At 38.9% G+C, this 25,926-nt stretch overlaps 2 protein-coding genes across 3 annotated transcripts in view; one reads left to right on the top strand and one right to left on the bottom strand.

Annotated features, from left to right (window-relative positions):
- LOC138853158 (uncharacterized) overlaps nt 1-25,926 on the bottom strand; it is a 134,055-nt gene that overhangs the window by 17,673 nt on the left and 90,456 nt on the right. The window lies entirely within an intron of this gene.
- LOC128690821 (peroxisomal N(1)-acetyl-spermine/spermidine oxidase) overlaps nt 1-25,926 on the top strand; it is a 60,884-nt gene that overhangs the window by 5,025 nt on the left and 29,933 nt on the right. For both annotated transcript variants that reach the window (XM_070088167.1, XM_070088168.1), the window contains exons 2-5: nt 2,515-2,730; nt 16,186-16,302; nt 16,504-16,691; nt 17,082-17,211. In XM_070088167.1, the coding sequence (XP_069944268.1) occupies nt 2,515-2,730; nt 16,186-16,302; nt 16,504-16,691; nt 17,082-17,211 (651 nt within the window). The remainder of the gene's footprint in view (nt 1-2,514; nt 2,731-16,185; nt 16,303-16,503; nt 16,692-17,081; nt 17,212-25,926) is intronic.

The raw sequence follows: 25,926 nt of genomic DNA, 5'->3' as shown, positions 1-25,926 counted from the left end.
TAACCACTACCACCCTCTACCACCATCACTCCACTCTTTTTTTGGGCCCATGGTGGCTTATTTAACAGTCACACACTATAACAAGTGCCAGGATATGTTCACTCACCGAAAAACAACACGACACTGCCTGAGAATGTGTGGGAGGTGGTGGCTTTGTGTGTGTGCTAGGCATTGGATAGGTTCCGTACCATCGATGAAAACGGAGGAAATCGATGAAAACGGAACCAATATTTTGATGAAAAAACTTGGCGAAAGGGGAAATCGGCGATAACAGAGTTCAACAAAAAGGGAGGGTCCACTGCATTAGTGTCAGAACAAAGATTGGCTATAAAATCACAAGAACTATTATAAATTGTAATTATCAGAACATAAAAATTATATAAATAAAAATGAGAAAAAAAAAAGTATATAGGCAACACGTCTACAAGGGGCAGGACTAAGTTGCTGTCAGGTGAGCATCCAGCACCAACTTTGCGGCCTTATATCTCAGTAAGTACTGACCCTAAAAAAAATTTTTTTTTTGGTCTTATTACACAGAAAATTGCCCTCTTTAATTTAATTTTTTTTTTTTTTCAAAATATTCGGAGCGTTAGGCGAGTGAACATAGATCTATGTTTGAACAGTTTAAGGGTTAAGGCACCCTTTTGAAGGAACAGATTACAAGGTGATACCAAGGTTAGGTCATCTGCTACATCTTGCTAGAATTTCATATCCATATCAACTGTTTATGGCCAAAGAAAAAATGGTGAGCAGTAATTTATCTCCTGGTACTTTGACTTGGTACTTTCACCTGGTACTTTCACCCCTGTAATTTCCCTATCCATGCATTTCACTTCAGGTAAATTCAGTCCCTGCAATAATTTGGTAGTATTTTCAAAACAGTTAATTTTTTGAATTGGGAATCCAACTTGTCTTAATTTTAAAGAATGGAGTAGCCCTTCCAATAGGTACTGTACCAGAGCATCTTATGTATGTGTGCTATGCAAGTGTTTACCAGGGTTTATCATTTATCCACAGGTCAGAAAATTTGAGATTATTGTGAGGTGAAAAATAAAAAGTACCCAGAGTAAAAAACAATACACTGTACTTTATCAAGGTGAAACCATGATAGTCAAAGCTTGTTAAATAAGAAATATAATAATGTTAAGATAAATTAAACAGTGTATGTAGTTTGAAATTTTTGTTGGCTCTTACACAGTTCAGTTGAGTGAACATCACAATGTGTTTAACAATTATAAATGTGTAAAACACTCAAAATTGTTAGAATATGAAAAATACTCTTTTCAATAAAATAGTACGTATTTGGTAATGAAACATAAATTTGTTTTGCAAGTATCATTGTACATAATGCAACAGTTCTTGTTCAGGCCATTCTTCTTGCTTATTCTTTTAGTTATACATAATAATTACTGTTTTCTGCTACCTCAGCATTCATTATTTCATGTCTACTACTTTCTGAATATTAATAGTGTTAATAATCAGGTTGCTACCTAGATGCCAAATTTACAAAATAGATCACGTGAGGCCAGTACTGCTTGAGCATATTGTTTATATTTAAAATTGTGTGTGTGTGTGTGTGTGTGTGTAAATATTGCTGAAAATATTTTTTTCTTTAACACACTGGCCATCTCCCACTGAGGTAGGGAGACTGAATGAAGAAGAAATACACTCACCATCACTCATTCTGTCACTATCTTGCCAGAATTGTGCTGACATTACAGCTCAGATGCCCCTCCAAACTGTAATATCCCCACCCCTCCTTCAGTGTGCAGGCACTGTACTTTCCACTACCAGGACTCAAGTCTGGCTAACTGGTATTCCTGAATCCTGTAAGAAATGTTGCCATGCTCACACTTCTTCAGCACATCAAGTTTTAAAATCCACTTGCCTCCACTCCTAACATGGTAGCACATTCCTATTTAGTGTCCAAGCCCCTCATGTACAATACCTCTTTTACACCCTCCCTCCAACCTTTCCTAGGACAACTCTTACCCCTCCTTCCTGCCACTACAGATTTATACAACTTCAGAGTCATCCTGTTTTCCTCTATATTCTCTGAATGTCCAAACCACTTCAGTGACCTCTCCTCAGACCTCTGGATAATACTTTTAGTAACCCTGCACCTCCTTCTAATCTCCAAACTATATATTCTCTGCATAATATTCACAACACACATTTCTCTCTGACACATCTTTTCCACTGCCTGCAGCCTCCTTGCTGCTATGTTTAAAACCCATGCTTCACACCCATATAACAGTTTTAGTACCACTATTTTCTGGTACATTTTCCTTTTTGCTGCATTCAGTAGGTTAATTTAAACCATTATTAAAAGAGAAAGGAGAAATTTGGTTACTGGGAAGTTACAGCTACTATGGGATTGGATTTAACAGTTTTTACTATAATTATGTCATGGTAGTATTATATATAACATTACAGTCCCTGGTAGAAATGTATTTGTTTATCCAAAAATTTTACATTCCATCTTTTGTACATTTTATATGTATGGTATTGCAGGAAAGCATTCCTGACTCTGCAGTGAAACTGTCATCACCAGTCTGCAAGATTTTTTGGGACGAACCAGCTGAAGAGAGAGTGTTGGTTGTTACACTGACAGGTGATGCATACCTGGCTTCCCATGTTATTGTTACTGCCTCTGTTGCTCACCTTCAGGAACGCCATACTCATATTTTCCACCCAGCTCTTCCACAAAGCTTGGTCAATGCCTTGATGGTTAGTTTTGTCACTGTTATATTGCTTGGCCTTCTTGGGTTATACAGGATGATGATTATTATTATTTTTACAAAAAAGTCTGGGTAATGCAGCTCAAAAACTTACAAATTCTCCAAGTTGCACACATCTGTACTTACAAATATGACACTTAGAAAATACTTAGATATATAAAATTGCCAAACTAATGTACAAGCATGTGAAATACCCATTCTTTGTAGTATTGTTTTGTATATATAAACTAGTTTGTAAGTTGAAGTACAAGGACTGCAACTTTTTTTTTTTGTAAACTGAAACACAGGAATATAACATGTTTGAAAGTTGGGCACCTACTGTATTGAGCTGTTAACCCTTAGATTTTAATAACCTGAAGAAAATATGTAAGTTTCATATGAATATTTTCAATACTTTTTGCTCTTATCTCATGGTTTCCTGTCTAAAAAATGTATTAGTACCAATACTTACTATTTTTTGCGAGATATGATAAAAATAACATGTCAGATGTCATTATAGGCATTTGAAATGTTAGTCCTTCATAAATACAAATTTCATTGACTGCCTGTTATAATTTTACATTTTTTTATGCATTCTTTATATTTCACCAGTTCTGAGTAGCTCAAAGAAGGAAAACACATTCATCATCACTTCGCTCCCTAGGTGTCTCTTTAAAAGTGAATGGACATCATATTTCAAATGTTCCAGTGAACCTTAATTAAAGTCCCTGACTTCAGGATGCAGGCATTGCCAGAGCAACTGGTTTAACCGAGTACCTTCATAGAGATAATATTACCTTGCTCGCACTCCAACTGCATGTTGAATCATCCCCTTTTAAAATGGCTGATAACTAGGATAATCTAAGATTGTCTTAAGTTCTCAGACCATTTTATCCTAACCCTTAAATCTATCAAAAACGTCTTTCAACAAACTGGCCGTATCCCACGGAGGCAGGGTGGCCCAAAAAGAAAAACGAAAGTTTTTCTTTTTAACTTTAGTAATATACACAGGAGAAGGGGTTACTAGCCTCTTGCTCCCAGCATTTTAGTCGCCTCTTACGACACACATGGCTTACAGAGGAAGAATTCTGTTCCACTTCCCCATAGAGATAAGAGGAAATAAACAAGGACAAGAACTAGTAAGAAAATATAAGAAAACCCAGAGGGGTGTGTATATATATGCTTGTACATGCATGTGTAGTGTGACCTAAATGTAAGTAGAAGTAGCAAGACATACCTAATCTTGCATGTTTATGAGACAGAAAAAAGACACCAGCAATCCTACCATCATGTAGAACAATTACAGGCTTCTGTTTTACACTCACGTGGCAGGATGGTAGTACCTCTCTAAGTGGTTGCTGTCTACCAACCTACTACCTTGGCTGTCAAAAACTGTTAATGCAAAATAGAATAACCCAACCAACCTTGTCTCTACCCTGATCTAATATACTCTCACATGTTTTTCTGAACTCTTAAACCAGTACTTCCAGAATTTCCTTTCAACCTTTATGGGATGTCCTCTACACCTTTCATCCATATCCTGTTTATACAACCTCTTGATCAGTGGTTCTTGTTTTATTCTTTCTGAATTACCAAACCATTTCAACATCCTCTCTTCCTCTCCTTGAATTAGACTTCATACCATAACATCAGCTTTCTATTTCTTTGTTTCTTATTCTCTATATAATATTCACACCATACATTGATCTCAAACATATCTTTTACATCTTCACTGCAACATTCAAAGACCAAGCCTCACATCCATGCAGAAGTGTTGGTACCACTATAATTTGATACATTTCCCTTTATGGTATTCATTGATAAACTCTTCTTTCACTACCTCCTCAACATTTCAAACTATGTTTCTTCACTTATCTGTTGTATAATTCACCTAGTCTTTCATAGACCCATATGCCAACACATTTAATCCCCAATACTGTATAAAAATAAGTTTACTTCCTCCCTGTATCCTTCCTTGAATTTTTTATTTCCTAGACTTCTTACATACATCATGCTGCTCGTTTTGAGGGTTCAGTTTCAGTTAACTTCCTTTTACACACCTTCCCAAATTCCACCATCTCTGCAACTTCTGTTATGTAACTCCCAAAAGTACCTTCTTTAGCAAAGAGCAACTGTGACAACTACCACATTATACCTATTTCATTTTCTTTTAATCCTGCAAGTCTCTCCAACACTAGCATTTATGTGTTGTACAACTCTTTATATAAGCAACCAGAGTGACATAACACATCTCTGTCTAAGACCTATGTTAGAAAATACTCACCTCTCCTAAACACATACACTAAACTGAGCCTCTTCTTCTTTCAACAAATTGATCATATCCCACCAAAAGAAAAAGCAAAAATCTTCTTCTTCTTTCAACGTACCGGCCGTATCCCACAGGTGGGGTGGCCCAAAAGGAAAAACAAAAGTTTCGCCTTTTAAATTTAGTAATATATACAGGAGAAGGGGTTACTAGCCCCTTGCTCCTAGCATTTTAGTCTCCTCTTATGACACGCATGGCTTACGGAGGAAGAATTCTGTTCCACTCCCCCACGGAGAAATTGAGCCTCGCTTCTCATAAAAACTCTTATATGCCTTTTCCACATCCTTAAGTGCATCAAATCACTCCTTACACTTCTCTAAGTAATATAAATAATGTGCATGTACTTTAATACAGATACTTGATCCATACATCTTCCTTTCTTAAATCTTCCTTGTTCCTCAACCATCTTACTTTGTATTTCTCTTAACTGTTTTCTGGGATATTCTGCAGAGAAGTTGCAAAACTGTTGTAGAGGAGTTTGAGAGGACATATAAAAGAAAGGAGTTAAAAAAGAACATAGGAAAGGGCAAAGTGATAAGTGAGGAAATGTATCTACAATGAAAAATTGGACATTAGATTGAAGGGAGAGAAAGAAAGAAAGAAAGAAGTGAATATCTTTAGATATGTAGAAGTGGATGTGTCTGCTGGTGGGTGCATGAAAGATAAAGTATCTCTTCGAATAGAGAGGAGGAAAAAGTATGTAGGTGGAATATTGAGGCGTCTGATAAGAAAGAAGTTTATTAGTGGGTGTACAAATGAAAACACACTGTAAGTAAAGTGATGCCAACACATACATGGGTGTGAGAATAAAGTTTTTTAGTGTTGTAGTGTAGCAGAGCCTTGTAGCAGCAATGATGTCTTCATTTTGGTCAGTATATTATGTGAACATGCAAAGAATAAGGAGTAAAATGATTAGAAAATGTTGTGGGAGTCTGAGATGTGAAGGTTTTAATTGGTAGAGACTTGAGCATCCAGCAAGCATGTGACATCTGAGTGAGAGGAGATTCAAAGAGGGTGTGAAGGTTTTAACTGGTAGGGACTTGAGCATTCAGCAAGCATGTAACATCTAAGTGAGAGGAGATTTTATGTGCCACTAGGGTGTGAACAAGGTAACATCAATGAAAGTGTTTAGAAAAACTGGTGTGCCATGCTTAAACTGCAGTGGAGGGAAGTACAGTAACTACAGTTTGGTAGGTCATTTAAATTGGTGATGTCCATGAACTGAGCATCCAGTAAGTATGTGGCATCTGAGTAAGAGGAGACAGACTGTTTGAAGATTTGATATGCTGTTGGAGTGTGAACATGGTAACATCTATGAAGGGATTCAGAAAAACTGGTTTGAAAGCATTTATGCTATGGAGGAGCAAAGTAGTGTGCTTATAATTTGGTGAGTCATTTGAATGTCCATGCACTTCTGGAAAGATAGCTAGAAGATGTATGATGGTGATTGGTTTCATTCTTTGGTTCACTCTACCCTGATGGGAAATGGCATGCATGTACTAACCCTTTCAGGTTCCAGACTCCCAATCTGAAACTTGTGCACAGGGTCCAAGAGTTTTCCAAAAAAAATTTTATTGTTTTTCTTATGAAATGGTAGAGAATCTTTTTTCTGAAGGTAATAATACAAAAAGTACGAAATTTGATGGAAAATTGACAAAATTATGCCCTCGTGAATTTTGCTGTGTCAGCGATATTTATGCATCAACGATTTTGTTCACTCTGACTCCCATTTTAGGCCAATTACATTATTCCAGTCGACCAAATTCTTAGCTGTTTCACTAGTATTACAGCCTCTCCTCACTTAACGACGGAGTTCCATTCCTAAGATCACGTCAGTAAACAAATTCGTCGCTAAGTGAGGAGCATACTATAATGGTAGTGGATTTGTATCAACCACCTTTGCACCATTTATGACATTTATGGTATATTTTTAAATGCTTATACAGTAATGTACAGTGGAACCTCTACTTGCGAGCGTGTCCATGTGCGAGTTTTTCCAAATATGAGCAGTCGATGGGTTGATTTTTTGCTTCCATACACGAGCAAAATTTCCACAAGCGAGTAGACCTCAAGGCAAGTTCCTTGACACTGGTGAGGGGCTCTTGCTCTTGATCTCGGGAATTGTATCTCATTTGTTTGTTGGACTTATCTTATTTAAACTTGGGGAGTGTATGATGGAAAGATGCTTCTTAACGTACATCAAAAATGAAAGAAATCTAAGCATAAATAATGGAGTTCACTTCTCAGCAATTAGCCACCCCTTTGCGGTAATTTCGAATGGTTTTTATAGTTGTATTCTCATTTTTTTGGTCTCATTTGATACAATGGAAGATCTATTACAGAAATAGATATGATTTTAATTGCTTTCACGACAAAAAGTACCTTGAAATAGAGCTCAACTTAGGAGAAATGGTCCATTGCTTGGCTGTTTCAGAGTAAACAAATGACGTCACTGTCCATTCCAATATGCAGTCGTGAATGGGTTGACATTATTTATACAATTATTGCAATAAGGAATAACAGTAAATCTTATAAACCATACCATGGGCGGGATTTGAATTCGCGGTCAGAGAGTCTCAAAACTCCAGACCGTCGCGTTAGCCACTGGACCAGCTAGCCACAATGAGATTCGTCCAACTAGGTATATTTCTACACCATAGGAAGGTCAGCATAGGCACCACTCTGACCACAAATGCAAGTTTTTACAGACGAATCTCCAGCTAGCATGGCTGTGACAAACTCTAGCTCAAGTCCCCTCAAAGCCGTTAACATGACTCACGAAATTGTAATGACACGATTGCAAACAAACCATACCACGGGCGGGATTTGAATTCGCGGTCAGAGAGTCTCAAAACTCCAGACCGTCGCGTTAGCCACTGGACCAGCTAGCCACAATAAGATTCGTCCAACTAGGTATATTTCTACACCATAGGAAGGTCAGCATAGGCACCACTCTGACCACAAATGCAAGTTTTTACAGACGAATCTCCAGCTAGCATGGCTGTGACGAACTCTAGCTCAAGTCCCCTCAAAGCCGTTAACATGACTCATGAAATTGTAATGACACGATTGCAAACAAACCATACCACGGGCGGGATTTGAACCCGCGGTCAGAGAGTCTCAAAACTCAGACCATCGTGTTAGCCACTGGACCAGCTAGCCACAATAAGATTCGTCCAACTAGGTATATTTCTACACCATAGGAAGGTCAGCATAGGCATCACTGTGACCACAAATGCAAGTTTTTACAGACAAATCTCCAGCTAGCGTGACCGTGACGAACTCTAGCTCAAGGCCCCTCAAAGCTGTTAACATGACTCATGAAATCGTAATGACACGATTGCAAACAAACCATACCACGGGCGGGATTTGAACCCGCGGTCAGAGAGTCTCAAAACTCCAGACCGTCGCATTAGCCACTGGACCAGCTAGATGGTGGTCACAGTGGTGCCTATGTGGTCACAGTGGTGCCTATGCTGACCTTCCTATGGTGTAGAAATATACCTAGTTGGACGAATCTTACTGTGGCTAGCTGGTCCAGTGGCTAACGCAATGGTCTGGAGTTTTGAGACTCTGACCGCAGGTTCAAATCCTGCCCGTGTTATGGTTTGTTTGCAATCGTGTCATAACGATTTCGTGGGTCAGTAAATCTTATATTTTTTGTGTGAATAAAAATAACAAATTTATATAATAATAATAATAATTATTATAATAATAATAATAATAATAATAATAATATGTATAATATGTATAATAATAATATGTATAATAATACATGTAGTATAATAATATACAGTGGTCCCTCAATAATCGTCCAGCTCGATAGTCATCCTTTTCGGAAATCGTCGCGTTATTCTCGTCCAAACATTGGCTTGCAAATAGTCGGTTTACTCGCTAATCGTCCTTCGTCCGGGACACGTACTCACACTCTGAGCCGCCTCAGCCTCTCTTCCCAGCCAGTGTGCCATTGTTTACCAGTGAGCGACGGTCCCCTCACTTGTTCATACGAAATATTTCATAATATTCAATTCATTTTAATGCTTGCAACTGCTGAATAAGTCACCATGGATCCAAAGAAAGCTTCTAGTGCCAGCCCTTTGGTAAAGAATGTGAGAAACACATATAATTTATGAAAAAGTTTGTAGAAAAATACAAAGGTGGTGGTGGTAGAGTGGAAGCAGTTGTGATACTGGTTGATGGTGGTAGAGGGTGGCAGTGATGGTGGTAGAAGGTAGTAGTGATGGTGGTAACAGTTGTAATAGTGGTAGAAGATGGTAGTGATGGTGGTAGCAATTGTAATAGTGGTAGAAGGTGGTAGTGATGGTGGTAGCAGTTGCAATAGTGGTAGAAGGTGGTAGTAATGGTGGTAGAGGGTGCCTTCTTTAGTGATACAGCGATTCTACTAACTCCTCCAATGTTGTTGGAGTTATATAGGGCTACAGAAAACACTGCCGCCTCAGCTGCTGCTTCACCACCATTATGGACAGCTTACTCTCAGTGGCCCTTATATACCCAACAACAACACAACACCTCTCGTAACATACGTAATGACTTATTTTATTCATTCTAGAGTATATTCCATATTTCTATGTTATTAATATTGTTTATGTCATATTAGTTGAATTGTGATAGATAAATAAGACATAGAGTTGATATTAGTGTCATATTCTCCATCAATAAACTTGCCATCCCTCCCTCACACAAACAAGTCTTCAATAAGAACATAAGAAAGGAGGAACACTGCAGTAGGCCTGCTGGCTAATACTAGGCCAGTCCTTCACAAATCCAACCCACTAACAGAAATGCTACCCAAGCAATAAGCTCAGGTGCAAGTTCAACTCAAATCCAACCCCTCTCACTCGTGTATTTATCCAACCTAAATTTGAAACTACCTAAGCCATAGCTTTTAGAACATAAGAAAGGAGGAACACTGCAATAAGCCTGTTGGCCCATACCAGGCTGGTCCTTCACAAATCCAACCCACTAACAGAAAAAATGCTACCCAAGCAATAAGCTCAGGTGCAAGTCCAACTCAAATCCAACCCCTCTCACTCATGTATTTATCCAACCTAAATTTGAAACTACTCAATGTTTTAGCTTCGATGACCCTACTAGGCAGACCATTCCACTCATCAACTACCCCTATTACCAATGTTCATTTATACATTTTATTAGTGCTTTACATTTATTTGGCATTCTTTTCTGCATGTAAATCTATATTTATGCTAGGGAAGTGACACTTGAAGTGACCTAGAGTCCTTATGGAGGGGGATTCCCCTTCCAAACAATAACCTCTCTTCCCTCTCCCTTCCTCCCTGTCTTCCATTCATCAACAACAGCCTTCAGTAAAGGTAATTGTCATGTTGAATGTTCATTCTTTTGTGCATGTAAATCTATCTTTTATGTAAAAAAAAAAAATTGTTGTTGATACTTCTGGGTGTCTGGAACGAATTAATTGGATTTCATTATTTCTTATGGGGAAAATTAATTCGAAAATCGTCTATTTCGATAACAGTCCCACTTCCAGGAACGGATTAAGGACGATAATTGAGGGACCACTGTAATACAATAATAATAATAATAATATAATATGTATAATAATAATAATAATAATAAAGGAGGGGTTTGGGATATTGGCAGTTTGGAGGGATATGTTGTGTATCTTTATACGTATATGCTTCTAAGCTGTTGTATTCTGAGCACCTCTGCAAAAGCAGTGATAATGTGTGAGTGTGGTGAAAATGTTGAATGATGATGAAAGTATTTTCTTTTTGGGGATTTTCTTTCTTTTTTGGGTCACCCTGCCTCGGTGGGAGACGGCCGACTTGTTGAAAAAAAAAAAAATAATATTTTTTTATTTTTTTTTATTATCACACCGGCCGATTCCCACCAAGGCAGGGTGGCCCGAAAAAGAAAAACTTTCACCATCATTCACTCCATCACTGTCTTGCCAGAAGGGTGCTTTACACTACAGTTTTTAAACTGCAACATTAACACCCCTCCTTCAGAGTGCAGGCACTGTACTTCCCATCTCCAGGACTCAAGTCCGGCCTGCCGGTTTCCCTGAATCCCTTCATAAATGTTACTTTGCTCACACTCCAACAGCACGTCAAGTATTAAAAACCATTTGTCTCCATTCACTCCTATCAAACACGCTCACGCATGCCTGCTGGAAGTCCAAGCCCCTCACACACAAAACCTCCTTTACCCCCTCCCTCCAACCCTTCCTAGGCCGACCCCTACCCCGCCTTCCTTCCACTACAGACTGATACACTCTTGAAGTCATTCTGTTTCGCTCCATTCTCTCTACATGTCCGAACCACCTCAACAACCCTTCCTCAGCCCTCTGGACAACAGTTTTGGTAATCCCGCACCTCCTCCTAACTTCCAAACTACGAATTCTCTGCATTATATTCACACCACACATTGCCCTCAGACATGACATCTCCACTGCCTCCAGCCTTCTCCTCGCTGCAACATTCATCACCCACGCTTCACACCCATATAAGAGCGTTGGTAAAACTATACTCTCATACATTCCCCTCTTTGCCTCCAAGGACAAAGTTCTTTGTCTCCACAGACTCCTAAGTGCACCACTCACTCTTTTTCCCTCATCAATTCTATGATTCACCTCATCTTTCATAGACCCATCCGCTGACACGTCCACTCCCAAATATCTGAATACGTTCACCTCCTCCATACTCTCTCCCTCCAATCTGATATTCAATCTTTCATCACCTAATCTTTTTGTTATCCTCATAACCTTACTCTTTCCTGTATTCACCTTTAATTTTCTTCTTTTGCACACCCTACCAAATTCATCCACCAATCTCTGCAACTTCTCTTCAGAATCTCCCAAGAGCACAGTGTCATCAGCAAAGAGCAGCTGTGACAACTCCCACTTTGTGTGTGATTCTTTATCTTTTAACTCCACGCCTCTTGCCAAGACCCTCGCATTTACTTCTCTTACAACCCCATCTATAAATATATTAAACAACCACGGTGACATCACACATCCTTGTCTAAGGCCTACTTTTACTGGGAAAAAAATTCCCTCTTTCCTACATACTCTAACTTGAACCTCACTATCCTCGTAAAAACTCTTCACTGCTTTCAGTAACCTACCTCCTACACCATACACTTGCAACATCTGCCACATTGCCCCCCTATCCACCCTGTCATACGCCTTTTCCAAATCCATAAATGCCACAAAGACCTCTTTAGCCTTATCTAAATACTGTTCACTTATATGTTTCACTGTAAACACCTGGTCCACACACCCCCTACCTTTCCTAAAGCCTCCTTGTTCATCTGCTATCCTATTCTCCGTCTTACTCTTAATTCTTTCAATTATAACTCTACCATACACTTTACCAGGTACACTCAACAGACTTATCCCCCTATAATTTTTGCACTCTCTTTTATCCCCTTTGCCTTTATACAAAGGAACTATGCATGCTCTCTGCCAATCCCTAGGTACCTTACCCTCTTCCATACATTTATTAAATAATTGCACCAACCACTCCAAAACTACATCCCCACCTGCTTTTAACATTTCTATCTTTATCCCATCAATCCCGGCTGCCTTACCCCCTTTCATTTTACCTACTGCCTCACGAACTTCCCCCACACTCACAACTGGCTCTTCCTCACTCCTACAAGATGTTATTCCTCCTTGCCCTATACACGAAATCACAGCTTCCCTATCTTCATCAACATTTAACAATTCCTCAAAATATTCCTTCCATCTTCCCAATACCTCTAACTCTCCATTTAATAACTCTCCTCTCCTATTTTTAACAGACAAATCCATTTGTTCTCTAGGCTTTCTTAACTTGTTAATCTCACTCCAAAACTTTTTCTTATTTTCAACAAAATTTGTTGATAACATCTCACCCACTCTCTCATTTGCTCTCTTTTTACATTGCTTCACCACTCTCTTAACTTCTCTCTTTTTCTCCATATACTCTTCCCTCCTTGCATCACTTCTACTTTGTAAAAACTTCTCATATGCTAACTTTTTCTCCCTTACTACTCTCTTTACATCATCATTCCACCAATCGCTCCTCTTCCCTCCTGCACCCACTTTCCTGTAACCACAAACTTCTGCTGAACACTCTAACACTACATTTTTAAACCTACCCCATACCTCTTCGACCCCATTGCCTATGCTCTCATTAGCCCATCTATCCTCCAATAGCTGTTTATATCTTACCCTAACTGCCTCCTCTTTTAGTTTATAAACCTTTACCTCTCTCTTCCCTGATGCTTCTATTCTCCTTGTATCCCATCTACCTTTTACTCTCAGTGTAGCTACAACTAGAAAGTGATCTGATATATCTGTGGCCCCTCTATAAACATGTACATCCTGAAGTCTACTCAACAGTCTTTTATCTACCAATACATAATCCAACAAACTACTGTCATTTCGCCCTACATCATATCGTGTATACTTATTTATCCTCTTTTTCTTAAAATATGTATTACCTATAACTAAACCCCTTTCTATACAAAGTTCAATCAAAGGGCTCCCATTATCATTTACACCTGGCACCCCAAACTTACCTACCACACCCTCTCTAAAAGTTTCTCCTACTTTAGCATTCAAGTCCCCTACCACAATTACTCTCTCACTTGGTTCAAAGGCTCCTATACATTCACTTAACATCTCCCAAAATCTCTCTCTCTCCTCTGCATTCCTCTCTTCTCCAGGTGCATACACGCTTATTATGACCCACTTCTCGCATCCAACCTTTACTTTAATCCACATAATTCTTGAATTTACACATTCATATTCTCTTTTCTCCTTCCATAACTGATCATTTAACATTACTGCTACCCCTTCCTTTGCTCTAACTCTCTCAGATACTCCAGATTTAATCCCATTTATTTCCCCCCACTGAAACTCTCCTACCCCCTTCAGCTTTGTTTCGCTTAGGGCCAGGACATCCAACTTCTTTTCATTCATAACATCAGCAATCATCTGTTTCTTGTCATCCGCACTACATCCACGCACATTTAAGCAACCCAGTTTTATAAAGTTTTTCTTCTTCTCTTTTTTAGTAATTGTATACAGGAGAAGGGGTTACTAGCCCATTGCTCCCGGCATTTTAGTCGCCTCATACGACACGCATGGCTTACGGAGGAAAGATTCTTTTCCACTTCCCCATGGACAATAGAAGAAATAAAAAAGAACAAGAGCTATTTAGAAAAAGGAGAAAAACCTAGATGTATGTATATATATATATGCATGTGCGTGTCTATGAAGTGTGACCAAAGTGTAAGTAGGAGTAGCAAGATATCCCTGTTATCTTAGCGTGTTTATGAGACAGAAAAAGAAACCAGCAATCCTACCATCATGCAAAACAGTTACAGGTTTTTGTTTCACAGTCATCTGGCAGGACGGTAGTACTTCCCTGGGTGGTTGCTGTCTACCAATGTACTACATATAATAATTATAACAATAGACGGCTTCAAAACGCCGTCACTAGATGGCAGTGTTTACCACAAAGAGGGAGCGGTTGTGGCCACCTCTACCTGTTACATAATGACATATTTTATTCATTCTAGAGTATATATCGTGTTTCTATGTTATTTATATTGTTTGTTATGTCATATTAGATGAACTGTGATATATAAATAAGTCGTATAGATGATATTAGTGAAATTATTCATGAAGTATTTTGCCCGGTCTCCAGGCAAACTCGTCCACCGCCGACACCGCCCATACCACTACATGAATGACATATTTTATTCATTCTAGAGCATATATCATGTTTCTATGTTATTGATATTGTTTGTTATGTCATATTAGATGAACTGTGATAGATAAATAAGCCGTATAGATGATATTAGCGAAATTATTCATGAAGTATTTTGCCCAGTATCCAGACAAACTCTTGTCCACCGCCGACACCGCCCATACCACTACATGAATGACATTTTATTCATTTTACAGTATATCAGGTTTCTGTGTTATTTATATTGTTTATTATGTCTAGATTAAGTGAGATAGATAAACAAGCCAAGTTGATATTAGCGAAATTATTGAAGTACAGAATTCCACTGGAATGGATTAATTGCATTTCAGTTAATTTAAATGAGGAAAATTGACTCTGCAAACGAGCAAATCCAGTTGCGAGCAAGGTCATGGAACAGATTAAACTCGCAAGTAGAGGTTCCACTGTACTGTATATTGTAATAAAGAGAATAGAGGAAATCTGCACTAATATACATTATTTAGTTATGTATGCTGGTCAGAGAGCCCGTCATAAGTCCGAAGCGTCGGTAAACGAGTACGTTGCTAAGTAAAGAGAGGCTGTACTTCTATTTTATCGACTGAGCACAAGAAATTGCCTAATAAACTATTTCAACTACCCAGTAAAGTGATTGGAATTGATAATATGGCCAATTTCACACAAAGTTCAAAATATTCCATTTTCACAATAGGGTCCAGAATAAACAATGCAGGCATTCCTGGCACTAAAATAGCATTTCCTCTGTTTATTAGTTTTATTTCCAGGCTTTATAAATGAATTCCATTTTGATTTTTTATTCACATAATGAATTTTTATTCACACCAAAAAACAGAAGACTTACAGTTATGCAATATTGTAATAATTGTATAAATAATATCAGCACATTCGTGAACATACATTAGAACTACCAGCTGATGAGTATTGGATGTGTGACATCATTTATTTACTCTTGAACATCTGCAAAAATCGAACATTTCTGCTACTACCTTCTCTAACTTCTGTAATATATCTTCCATTCTATCAAATGAGACCAAGAAACCGTGAATACAGCCATAAAAAACATACGAAAATACACCACAAATACACTGTCTTAATCCAAAAACGTAGTCACAGTTTTTTTCTTATTATGTACTATGTGCTGCAGGATTTGTTTTATATGGTACACACTTACCACATAGGCGCTTTCATATCTAGGCCCAAATTTACCGCTCACAGCTTATCTGAATGAGCTGAGCTCATGGCATAGAACTACGACTTGGACCCTGGCTTCAAAACTATAGAACTACAGGATGGACCCTCAAAGGGTTAAATAAATTGACTGTGTAATGCTTGACAGTATTAAAATAAAGACTTACAATAACAAATGTACTTTTGACCTTAGAATGTTCGCCTGGGCGTAGCAAATAAGGTGCAAGTAGGCTGGGCAGAACCATGGTGGGGATCTAAACCACTTGAACTTCACATTCTGTGGACCACCTTTGACCTTTCAGAAAACATGGTAGGTAGATATTGCCTTGCATATTGCAGTGTCAGAATAATAAAATTGCCTTTTTATTCTTGCACCGAGATGTTTACATAAAGCAAAAGCTTTCTTTAGGCATGCATAATTGTGTCTTCTTACCTGCCATGTACAATCATCTGGAATAAGCATATATTTCTGAACACTAAATTTTTTTCACATACATTCAACTCGCCTTAGTCATGGTTGTATGGCGTAACGATCATGTTCAGCATTCATCAGCACTGGACAGTACTGGAGACGTTTGTCACAGGTGCCAATTCTACTTACATGGAATCTCTGCCAGAGAGCATTGTTAAGGAGCATATCCTCTATCTCCTAAGAAGAGTCATTGGAGATATCGTCCCTGAACCCACTTTCTTCAGGAGGTGAGTTATCCTGTAGTGCTATTATACTTTAAACTGCACATCCTTGATTTTCCAAAATAAATCATGTAATTTTCTTGGCTCAGTAAAACCTATATCAAATCAATCAAAATTAGGGGTATGCCAGTGTTTCAGTATTGACCAATTTTGATGGTAGGCCTAAAACTTAGGATCAGCAGAAAATTTGGTATTGTCCCATCCCTAATCAAAGTTAAAGTTCATGTTGAGCTCCTTTTAAAGTATCTGCAAGTATCCAAGATAGAGGTTATAGACAGCTGAGGTTACTGCAGGGCAGGAAGATTTACTTTTCAAATAAACTAAACATTTGGTTTATAAATTGTGAAAGTGAATTACTTTAGAACCATTATGCAATGTACACATATTTCTACCCAGGACAAGGTGGGGCAGTAATCCATGGACACGTGGGTCATACTCCAGTTTTATTACTCTGGATGGAGACAAAGCTGGAATACATCGTCATGACCAGCTGGCTAGCCCACTTGTCAACTCCAAAGGCAAAACAGTAAGTTTGGACCACAATAAGGTTCTAACAGTTGCAGAACTGAAGTAGACAGCATTTATACATGTGATTGTAATGATAGGTACAACAGTAGACAACAGTATATACTGTAGACACAATATATACAATAGACCTAGGTAATAGGTTGGTAGACAACAACCACCCAGGGAGGTACTACTGTCCTGCCAAGTGAGTGTGAAACAGAAACCTGTAATTGTTTTACATTATGATAAGATTGCTGGTGTCTTTTTTCTGTCTCGTAAACATGCAAGATTTGAGGTACATCTTGCTACGTCTGCTTACACTTAGGTCACACTACACATGCATGTACAAGCATATACAGTGTATATGTATATATACACACACCCCTCTGGGTTTTCTTCTATTTTCTTACTAGTTCTTGTTTATTTCCTTTTATCTCCATGGGGAAGTGGAACAGAATTCTTCCTCTGTAAGCCATGCATGTTGTAAGAGGCGACTAACATTCCGGGAGCAAGGGGCTAGTAACCCCTTCTCCTGTATATATTACTAAAGTTAAAAAGAGAAACTTGTTTTTCTTTTTGGGCCGCCCTACCTCGGTGAGATACGGTCGATTTGTTGAAAGAAGAACAGATATATCTTGCTACTTCTGGGAAGCATTGAATGTTGGGTTGGGCAAATATAATTCTGTTAATGGGATGGTCTGTGAAGGACCTGCCTAGTATGGGGCCAACAAGCCTGCTGCAGTGTTCCTGCTGTCTTATGTTCTTATGTAATAAAATGTATAAATGAACATTTAACATCACACTTACCTTTATTGAAGACTCTTGTTGGTGTATGGCACAGGGAGGGGAGGCGAGTTTATACTTGGAGAATATGATACTAATATAAATTCTCTGGCTTATTTATCTATCACAATTCAACTAATATGACATAGTAAACAATATTAATAACATAGAAACATGACATATACTCTAGAATGAATAAAATAAGTCATTATGTATGTCACGACTGGTGTTGTGCTCTAGAATGAATAAAATAAGTCATTATGTATGTCACGACTGGTGTTGTGTCGGTACTGTTGGGTGTATAAGGGTCACTGAGAGAATAAGCAGTCCATAGTGGTGGTGAAGGCTGCAGCTGAGGCAGAGGTGTTTTCTGTAGCCCTATATAACTCCAACAACATTGGAGGAGTTAGTAGAATTGCTGAATCACTGAAGAAGGCACCCTCTACCACCATCACAATCACTACCACCCTCTATTACCACAACCACTACCACCCTCTACCACCATCAATACCACCTTCTACCATCATCACTACCACCCTCTACCACTATCACTACTACCCTCTACCACCACCACTTTCATATTTTTCTACAACTTTTTCTTGAATTATATTGTGTTTCTCACATTCTTTACCAAAGGGCTGGTGCTAGAAGCTTTCTTTGGGCCCATGATGGCTTATTTAGCAGTAACACACAATAAACAAATGCCAAAAACAATGGATTATTATAAAATGTTTCATATGACCTGGCAGGATATGTTCACTTACCGAGAAACAACACGACACTACCTGAGAATGCATGTGGGAGGCAGCTCTGTCTGCATGCTGAGCACTGGACAGGTTCTGTACCATCGACGAAAACAGAGGTAATTGATGAAAATGGAGTCTAAAAATCAACGAAAAAAGTCGACCAAAACTGAAATCGGCGATAACGGAGATCGATGAAAATGGAGGTCCACTGTACTTCAATATTTCGCTAATATCATCTATATGGCTTACTTATCTATCACAATTCATCTAATATGACATAATAAACAATATAAATAACATAGAAACCTGATATATATACTCTAGAATGAATAAAAAATGTCATTGTGTGACAGGTGGAGGCAGCCACAACCACTCCTGCATTGTTGTGGTAATCACTACTATATAGTGACGGTGTTTTGAAGCCATCTTTTATTATAATTATTATATAGCACATTACTATTATACAGTGGACCCTCGTTTTTCGTAATTAATCCGTTCCACAGTGTGTGACTAATGGCAAAACTGATGATTTCCCCATAAGAAATAATGTAAATCCAATTAATCCATTTCAGGCCAAAAGTATTAACAAAAAAATATTTTTTTTTTACATGATATATAGATTTACATACACAGAAAACAATGAGACATGAAAAATAAAACAATAATAACATCACACTTATCTTTATTGAAGACTCTTGTTGGTATACAAATAAAATATGCCATTATGTACGTTAGGAATTGTGGTGGCGGCAGGGGAGTGTGTTTGGAGGCAGGACAAGATAGTCCTTCAATATGACACTAATATCAACTCTATGGCTTATTTATCTATCACAATTCATCTGATATGACATAATAAGCAATATTAATAACATAGAAACATGACATATACTCTAGAATGAATAAAAAATGTCATTATGTTTGTCACGAGTGGTGTGTTTTATTGTTGGTTGTATAAGGGCCACTGAGAGCATAAGCAGTACATGGTGGTGGAGGTGGCAGTGTTCTCAGTGACCCTATATAACTCCAACAGCATTGGAGGACTTAGGTTCGTGTTGTCCTTTTTCTATCGATTAATTGCTTAACTTCCTTGCTACACTGTTAATGCTACACTTTATTGCTGGCTGGCACTATAGCCTTTGTCGACTCATGCTGCTTTAGTATCATACATATCGTTGAATTACTGAAGGAGGTACATTCTCCCCTCTCTCTTCCTCCTCCACTTTGGTACATTGCTATGAGTTCTTTCTTGAGTTTTATTGTGTTTCTCACCTTCTTTACCAAAGGCCTGGCACTGGGAGCTTTCTTTGGAGCCATGGTGGCTTATTTAGCAGTTGCAAGCACTAAAACAAATGGAATATTACAAAATACATTGTATGAACAGGTGGGATCATCCTCTCTCACTGATGAACAGTGGCACACTGGCTGTGAATGGAGTGTGGGGGCCGCTTGGGGACGTGTGTATGCGTCTAGGACGAATGACTATTTGAGGGTGAAATGATGATTTGCGAGTCAATATTTTGACGAAAAAAGTTACGATTTTTTTAAATTATGACTTCCAATGCTTACGAAAAAAGAGGGTCCACTGTACATGTATTATTATTTTACATATTATTATTATTATTATTATTATTATTATTACTATTATTATTATTATTAATTATTATACTATTTTTTGTTATTAACACATCGGCTGATTCCCACCAAGGTAGGGTGGCCCAAAAAATAAAAACTTTCACCGTCATTCACTCCATCACTGTCTTGCCAGAGGGGGTGCTTTACATTGCAGTTATAAAGCAACATTAACACCCCTCCTTGAGAGTGCAGACACTACTTCCCATCTCCAGGACTCAAGTCCGGCCTGCCGGTTTCCCTGAATCCCTTCATAAATGTTACTTTGTTCTCACTCCAACAGCATGTCAGGTATTAAAAACCATTTGTCTCCATTTACTCCTATCAAATACGCTCACGCATGCTTGCTGGAAGTCCAAGCCCCTCGCACACAAAACGTTCTTTACCCCCCTCCCTCCAACTCTTCCTAGTCCGACCCCTACCCTGCCTTCCCTCCACTACAGATTTATACACTCTCGAAGTCATTCTGTTTTGTTTCATTCTCTCTACATGTCCGAACCACCTCAACAACTCCTCCTCAGCCCTCTGGATAATAATAGCTTTGGTAATCCCATACCTTCTCCTAATTTCCAAACTATGAATTCTCTGCATTATATTCACACCGCACATTGCCCTCAAACATGACATCTCCACTGCCTCCAGCCTCCTCCTCGTTGCAACATTCATCACCCAAGCTTCACACCCATACAAGAGTGTTGGTACAACTATACTCTCATACATTCCCCTTTTTCCTTTCATGGACAAAGTTCTTTGTCTCCACAGACTCCTAAGTGCACCACTCATCCTTTTCCCCTCATCAGTTCTATGATTCACCTCATCCTTCATAGGCCCATCTGCTGACACGTCTGTAGACAGCCTGTACTGTCAGCACAGACAGCCTATGCTGTCTGTCAGCTTAGTTCATATTTCACGGCATTTAAGTGCTGCCCTCTGTAGGCTTATCCAGGTCGGTGGGATGCTGGGCCCATTCTCTCTCACTTCCCCGCCGACTGACTTGAATTTGTAGTGTGGAAATTAGGAGGTGGTGCAAAGTTACTAGCAGTATGAATCAGAGGGCTGAAGAGGGGTTGTTGAGGTGATTTGGTCATTTAGAGAGAGTGGAACAAAGTAGAATGACTTGGAGAGCATATAAATCTGTAGGGAAAGGAAGGTAGGGTAGGATTTGTCCTCGAAAAGATTGGAGGGAAGGGGTAAAGGAGGTTTTTGTGAGTGAAGGGCATGGACTTCCAGCAAGCGTGTGTGAGCATGTTAGATAGGAGTGAATGGAGACAAATGATTTTTGGGACCTGAGGAGCTGTTGGAGTGTGAGCAAGGAATATTTTGTGAAAGGATTCAGGGAAACCAGTTAGCTGGACTCAAGTCCTGTAAATGGGAAGTACAATGCCTACACTTTAAAGGAGGGGTTTGGGATATTGGCAGTTTGGAGGGACATCTACACTGTCATATCTGAGCTCCTCGGCAAAGACAGTGATTATGTATGAGTGATGGTGAAAATGTTGAATGACGATGAACGTTTTTTCTTTTTGGGTTTTTCTTTCTTTGTGGGTCACCCTGCCTGGGTGGGAAATGGCCAATGTCTTAAAAAAAAAAAACAATAAACAGTATTGAGGTACTGTTATCTATTGTAGTAGTCAAATCCCATAAACCCAAACCTGGTTAACTGAAAATTAAATACCCTGCACTGAAGACTTAAAAATGCATAAACTGCAGTTTTCTCTTAGCTGAACTCATGAAGAAAAAAAAGTAAAAACTTTTCTGTAAGACAAATCAGGGCCACCACATTTTATTTGGATAAATCTGTAGTGGAGGGAAGGAGGGGTAGGGGACATCCTAAGAGACGATAGAGAGAGGGGGTAAAAGAGGTTTTGTAAGGAGTTTAGATATACAGCAGGCATGTGTGTGCATGTTAGATAGGAATGAATGGAGACAAATGGTTTTGGGACTTGATGAGCTGTGAGCAGGGTAATACAGTAGGGCCCCACTTATACGGCGGGTTAGGTTCCAGGCTGTCGCCGGAAAGCAGACATCGCCGGAAGGCAGAATGCCATTTTTTCCATTTATAAATGCATATAAATGCCAGACAGGGAGCAAGGAGCTAGTAACCCCTTCTCCCGTATATATTACTAAATGTAAAAGGAGAAACTTTCGTTTTTTCCTTTTGGGCCACCCTGCCTCGGTGGGATACGGCTGGTGTGTTGAAAGATAAATGCCAGACAACAAGTTTACACTAAATTATATTAAGTTAGTAATAGAACTAGGCATTAAAAACACAAAGTAAAATACATTCACAGTAAATTCATTACTTATCTTAAAGTATTTATAATCTTAATGTAGGGAGAGAGGTCAGTAGTACTTATTTGTAGGAAGTCAGGTGCAGGTACCCAGGTGTAGGTAGCACTGGCTCCCCGTCTCATACTTAATATACGATATTTAAAACATCCCAGAGAGGTAAAATACACATACAGTACACTCATTATTTACCTTAAAATATTTTTTTTTTTTTTTTTCAACAAGTCGGTCGTCTCCCAACGAGGCAGGGTGACCCAAAAACGAAAGAAAATCCCCAAAAAGAAAATACTTTCATCATCATTCAACACTTTCACCACACTCACACATTATCACTGCTTTTCCAGAGGTGCTCAGAATACAACAGTTTAGAAGCATATACGTATAAAGATACACAACATATCCCTCCAAACTGCCAATATCCCAAACCCCTCCTTTAAAGTGCAGGCATTGTACTTCCCATTTCCAGGACTCAAGTCCGACTATATGAAAATAACCGGTTTCCCTGAATCCCTTCACTAAATATTACCCTGCTCACACTCCAACAGATCATCAGGTCCCAAGTATCATTCGTCTCCATTCACTCCTATCTAACACGCTCATGCACGCTTGCTGGAAGTCCAAGCCCCTCGCCCACAAAACCTCCTTTACCCCCTCTTTCCAACCCTTTCGAGGACGACCCCTACCCCTCTTTCCTTCCCCTATAGATTTATATGCTTTCCATGTCATTCTACTTTGATCCATTCTCTCTAAATGACCAAACCACCTCAACAACCCCTCTTCTGCCCTCTGACTAATGCTTTTATTAACTCTACACCTTCTCCTAATATCCACACTCCAAATTTTCTGCATAATATTTACACCACACATTGCCCTTAGACAGGACATCTCCACTGCCTCCAACCGTCTCCTCGCTGCTGCATTTACCACCCAAGCTTCACATCCATATAAGAGTGTTGGTACTACTATACTTTCATACATTCCCTTCTTTGCCTCCATAGATAACATTTTTTGACTCCACATATACCTCAATGCACCACTCACCTTTTTTCCCTCATCAATTCTACGGGTAACCTCATCCTTCATAAATCCATCCGCCGACACGTCAACTCCCAAGTATCTGAAAACATTCACTTCTTCCATACATACTCCTCCTCCCCAATTTGATATCCAATTTTTCTTTATCTAAATCATTTGATACCCTCATCACCTTACTCTTTTCTATGTTCACTTTCAACTTTCTACCTTTACACACATTCTCAAACTCATCCACTAACCTTTGCAATTTTTCTTTAGAATCTCCCATAAGCACAGTATCATCAGCAAAAAGTAACTGTGTCAATTCCCATTTTGAATTTGATTCCCCATAATTTAATCCCACCCCTCTCCCGAACACCCTAGCATTTACTTCTTTTACAACCCCATCTATAAATATATTAAACAACTATGGTGACATTACACATCCCTGTCTAAGACCTACTTTTACCGGGAAGTATTCTCCCTCTCTTCTACACACCCTAACCTGAGCCTCACTATCCTCATAAAAGCTCTTTACAGCATTTAGTAACTTACCACCTATTTTTTATACTTGCAACATCTGCCACATTGCTCCTCTATCCACTCTATCATATGCCTTTTCTAAATCCATAAATGCAATAAAAACTTCCCTACCCTTATCTAAATACTGTTCACATATATGCTTCAATGTAAACACTTGATCTACACATCCCCTACCCACTCTGAAGCCTCCTTGCTCGTCCGCAATTCTACATTCTGTCTTACCTCTAATTCTTTCAATTATAACTCTACCGTATACTTTTCCTGGTATACTCAGTAAACTTATTCCTCTATAATTTCTACAATCTCTTTTGTCCCCTTTCCCTTTATATAAAGGGACTATACATGCTCTCCGCCAATCCCTAGGTACCTTCCCCTCTTTCATACATTTATTAAACAAAAGTACCAACCACTCCAACACTATATCCCCCCCTGCTTTTAACATTTCTGTCATGATCCCATCAGTTCCAGCTGCTTTACCCCCTTTCATTCTACGTAATGCCTCACGTACCTCCACCACACTTACATTCTGCTCTTCTTCACTCCTAAAAGATGGTAATACCTCCCTGGCCAGTGCATGAAATTACCGCCTCCCTTTCTTCCTCAACATTTAAAAGTTCCTCAAAATATTCTCGCCATCTACCTAATACCTCCCTCTCCCCATCTACTAACTCCCCTACTCTGTTTTTAACTGACAAATCCATATTTTCCCTAGGCTTTCTTAACTTGTTTAACTCACTCCAAAATTTTTTCTTATTTTCATTAAAATTTCTTGACAGTGCCTCTCCCACTCTTTCATCTGCTCTCCTTTTGCACTCTCTCACCACTCTCTTCACCTTTCTTTTACTCTCCATATACTCTGCTCTTCTTATAACACTTCTGCTTTGTAAAAACCTCTCGTAAGCTACCTTTTTCTCTTTTATCACACCCTTTACTTCATCATTCCACCAATCACTCCTCTTTCCTCCTGCCCCCACCCTCCTATAACCACAAACTTCTGCCCCACATTCTAATACTGCATTTTTAAAACTATTCCAACCCTCTTCAACCCCCCCACTACTCATCTTTGCACTAGCCCACCTTTCTGCCAATAGTCGCTTATATCTCGCCCGAACTTCCTCCTCCCTTAGTTTATACACTTTCACCTCCCTCTTACTTGTTGTTGCCACCTTCCTCTTTTCCCATCTTCCTCTTACTCTAACTGTAGCTACAACTAAATAATGATCCGATATATCAGTTGCCCCTCTATAAACATGTACATCCTGGAGCCTACCCATCAACCTTTTATCCACCAATACATAATCTAACAAACTACTTTCATTACGTGCTACATCATACCTTGTATATTTATTTATCCTCTTTTTCATAAAATATGTATTACTTATTACCAAATTTCTTTCTACACATAGCTCAATTAAAGGCTCCCCATTTACATTTACCCCTGGCACCCCAAATTTACCTACTACTCCTTCCATAACATTTTTACCCACTTTAGCATTGAAATCCCCAACCACCATTACTCTCACACTTGATTCAAAACTCCCCACGCATTCACTCAACATTTCCCAGAATCTCTCTCTCTCCTCTACACTTCTCTCTTCTCCAGGTGCATACACGCTTACTATAACCCACTTTTCATATCCAATCTTTATTTTACTCCACATAATCCTTGAATTTATACATTTGTAGTCCCTCTTTTCCTGCCATAGCTTATCCTTCAACATTATTGCTAC

This window comes from Cherax quadricarinatus, chromosome 24 (assembly GCF_038502225.1).
Source record: "Cherax quadricarinatus isolate ZL_2023a chromosome 24, ASM3850222v1, whole genome shotgun sequence".
NCBI lineage: Eukaryota > Metazoa > Arthropoda > Malacostraca > Decapoda > Parastacidae > Cherax > Cherax quadricarinatus.
Note: the sequence above shows the minus strand (reverse complement) of the source record. Positions and strands in the feature narration are given on the sequence as shown.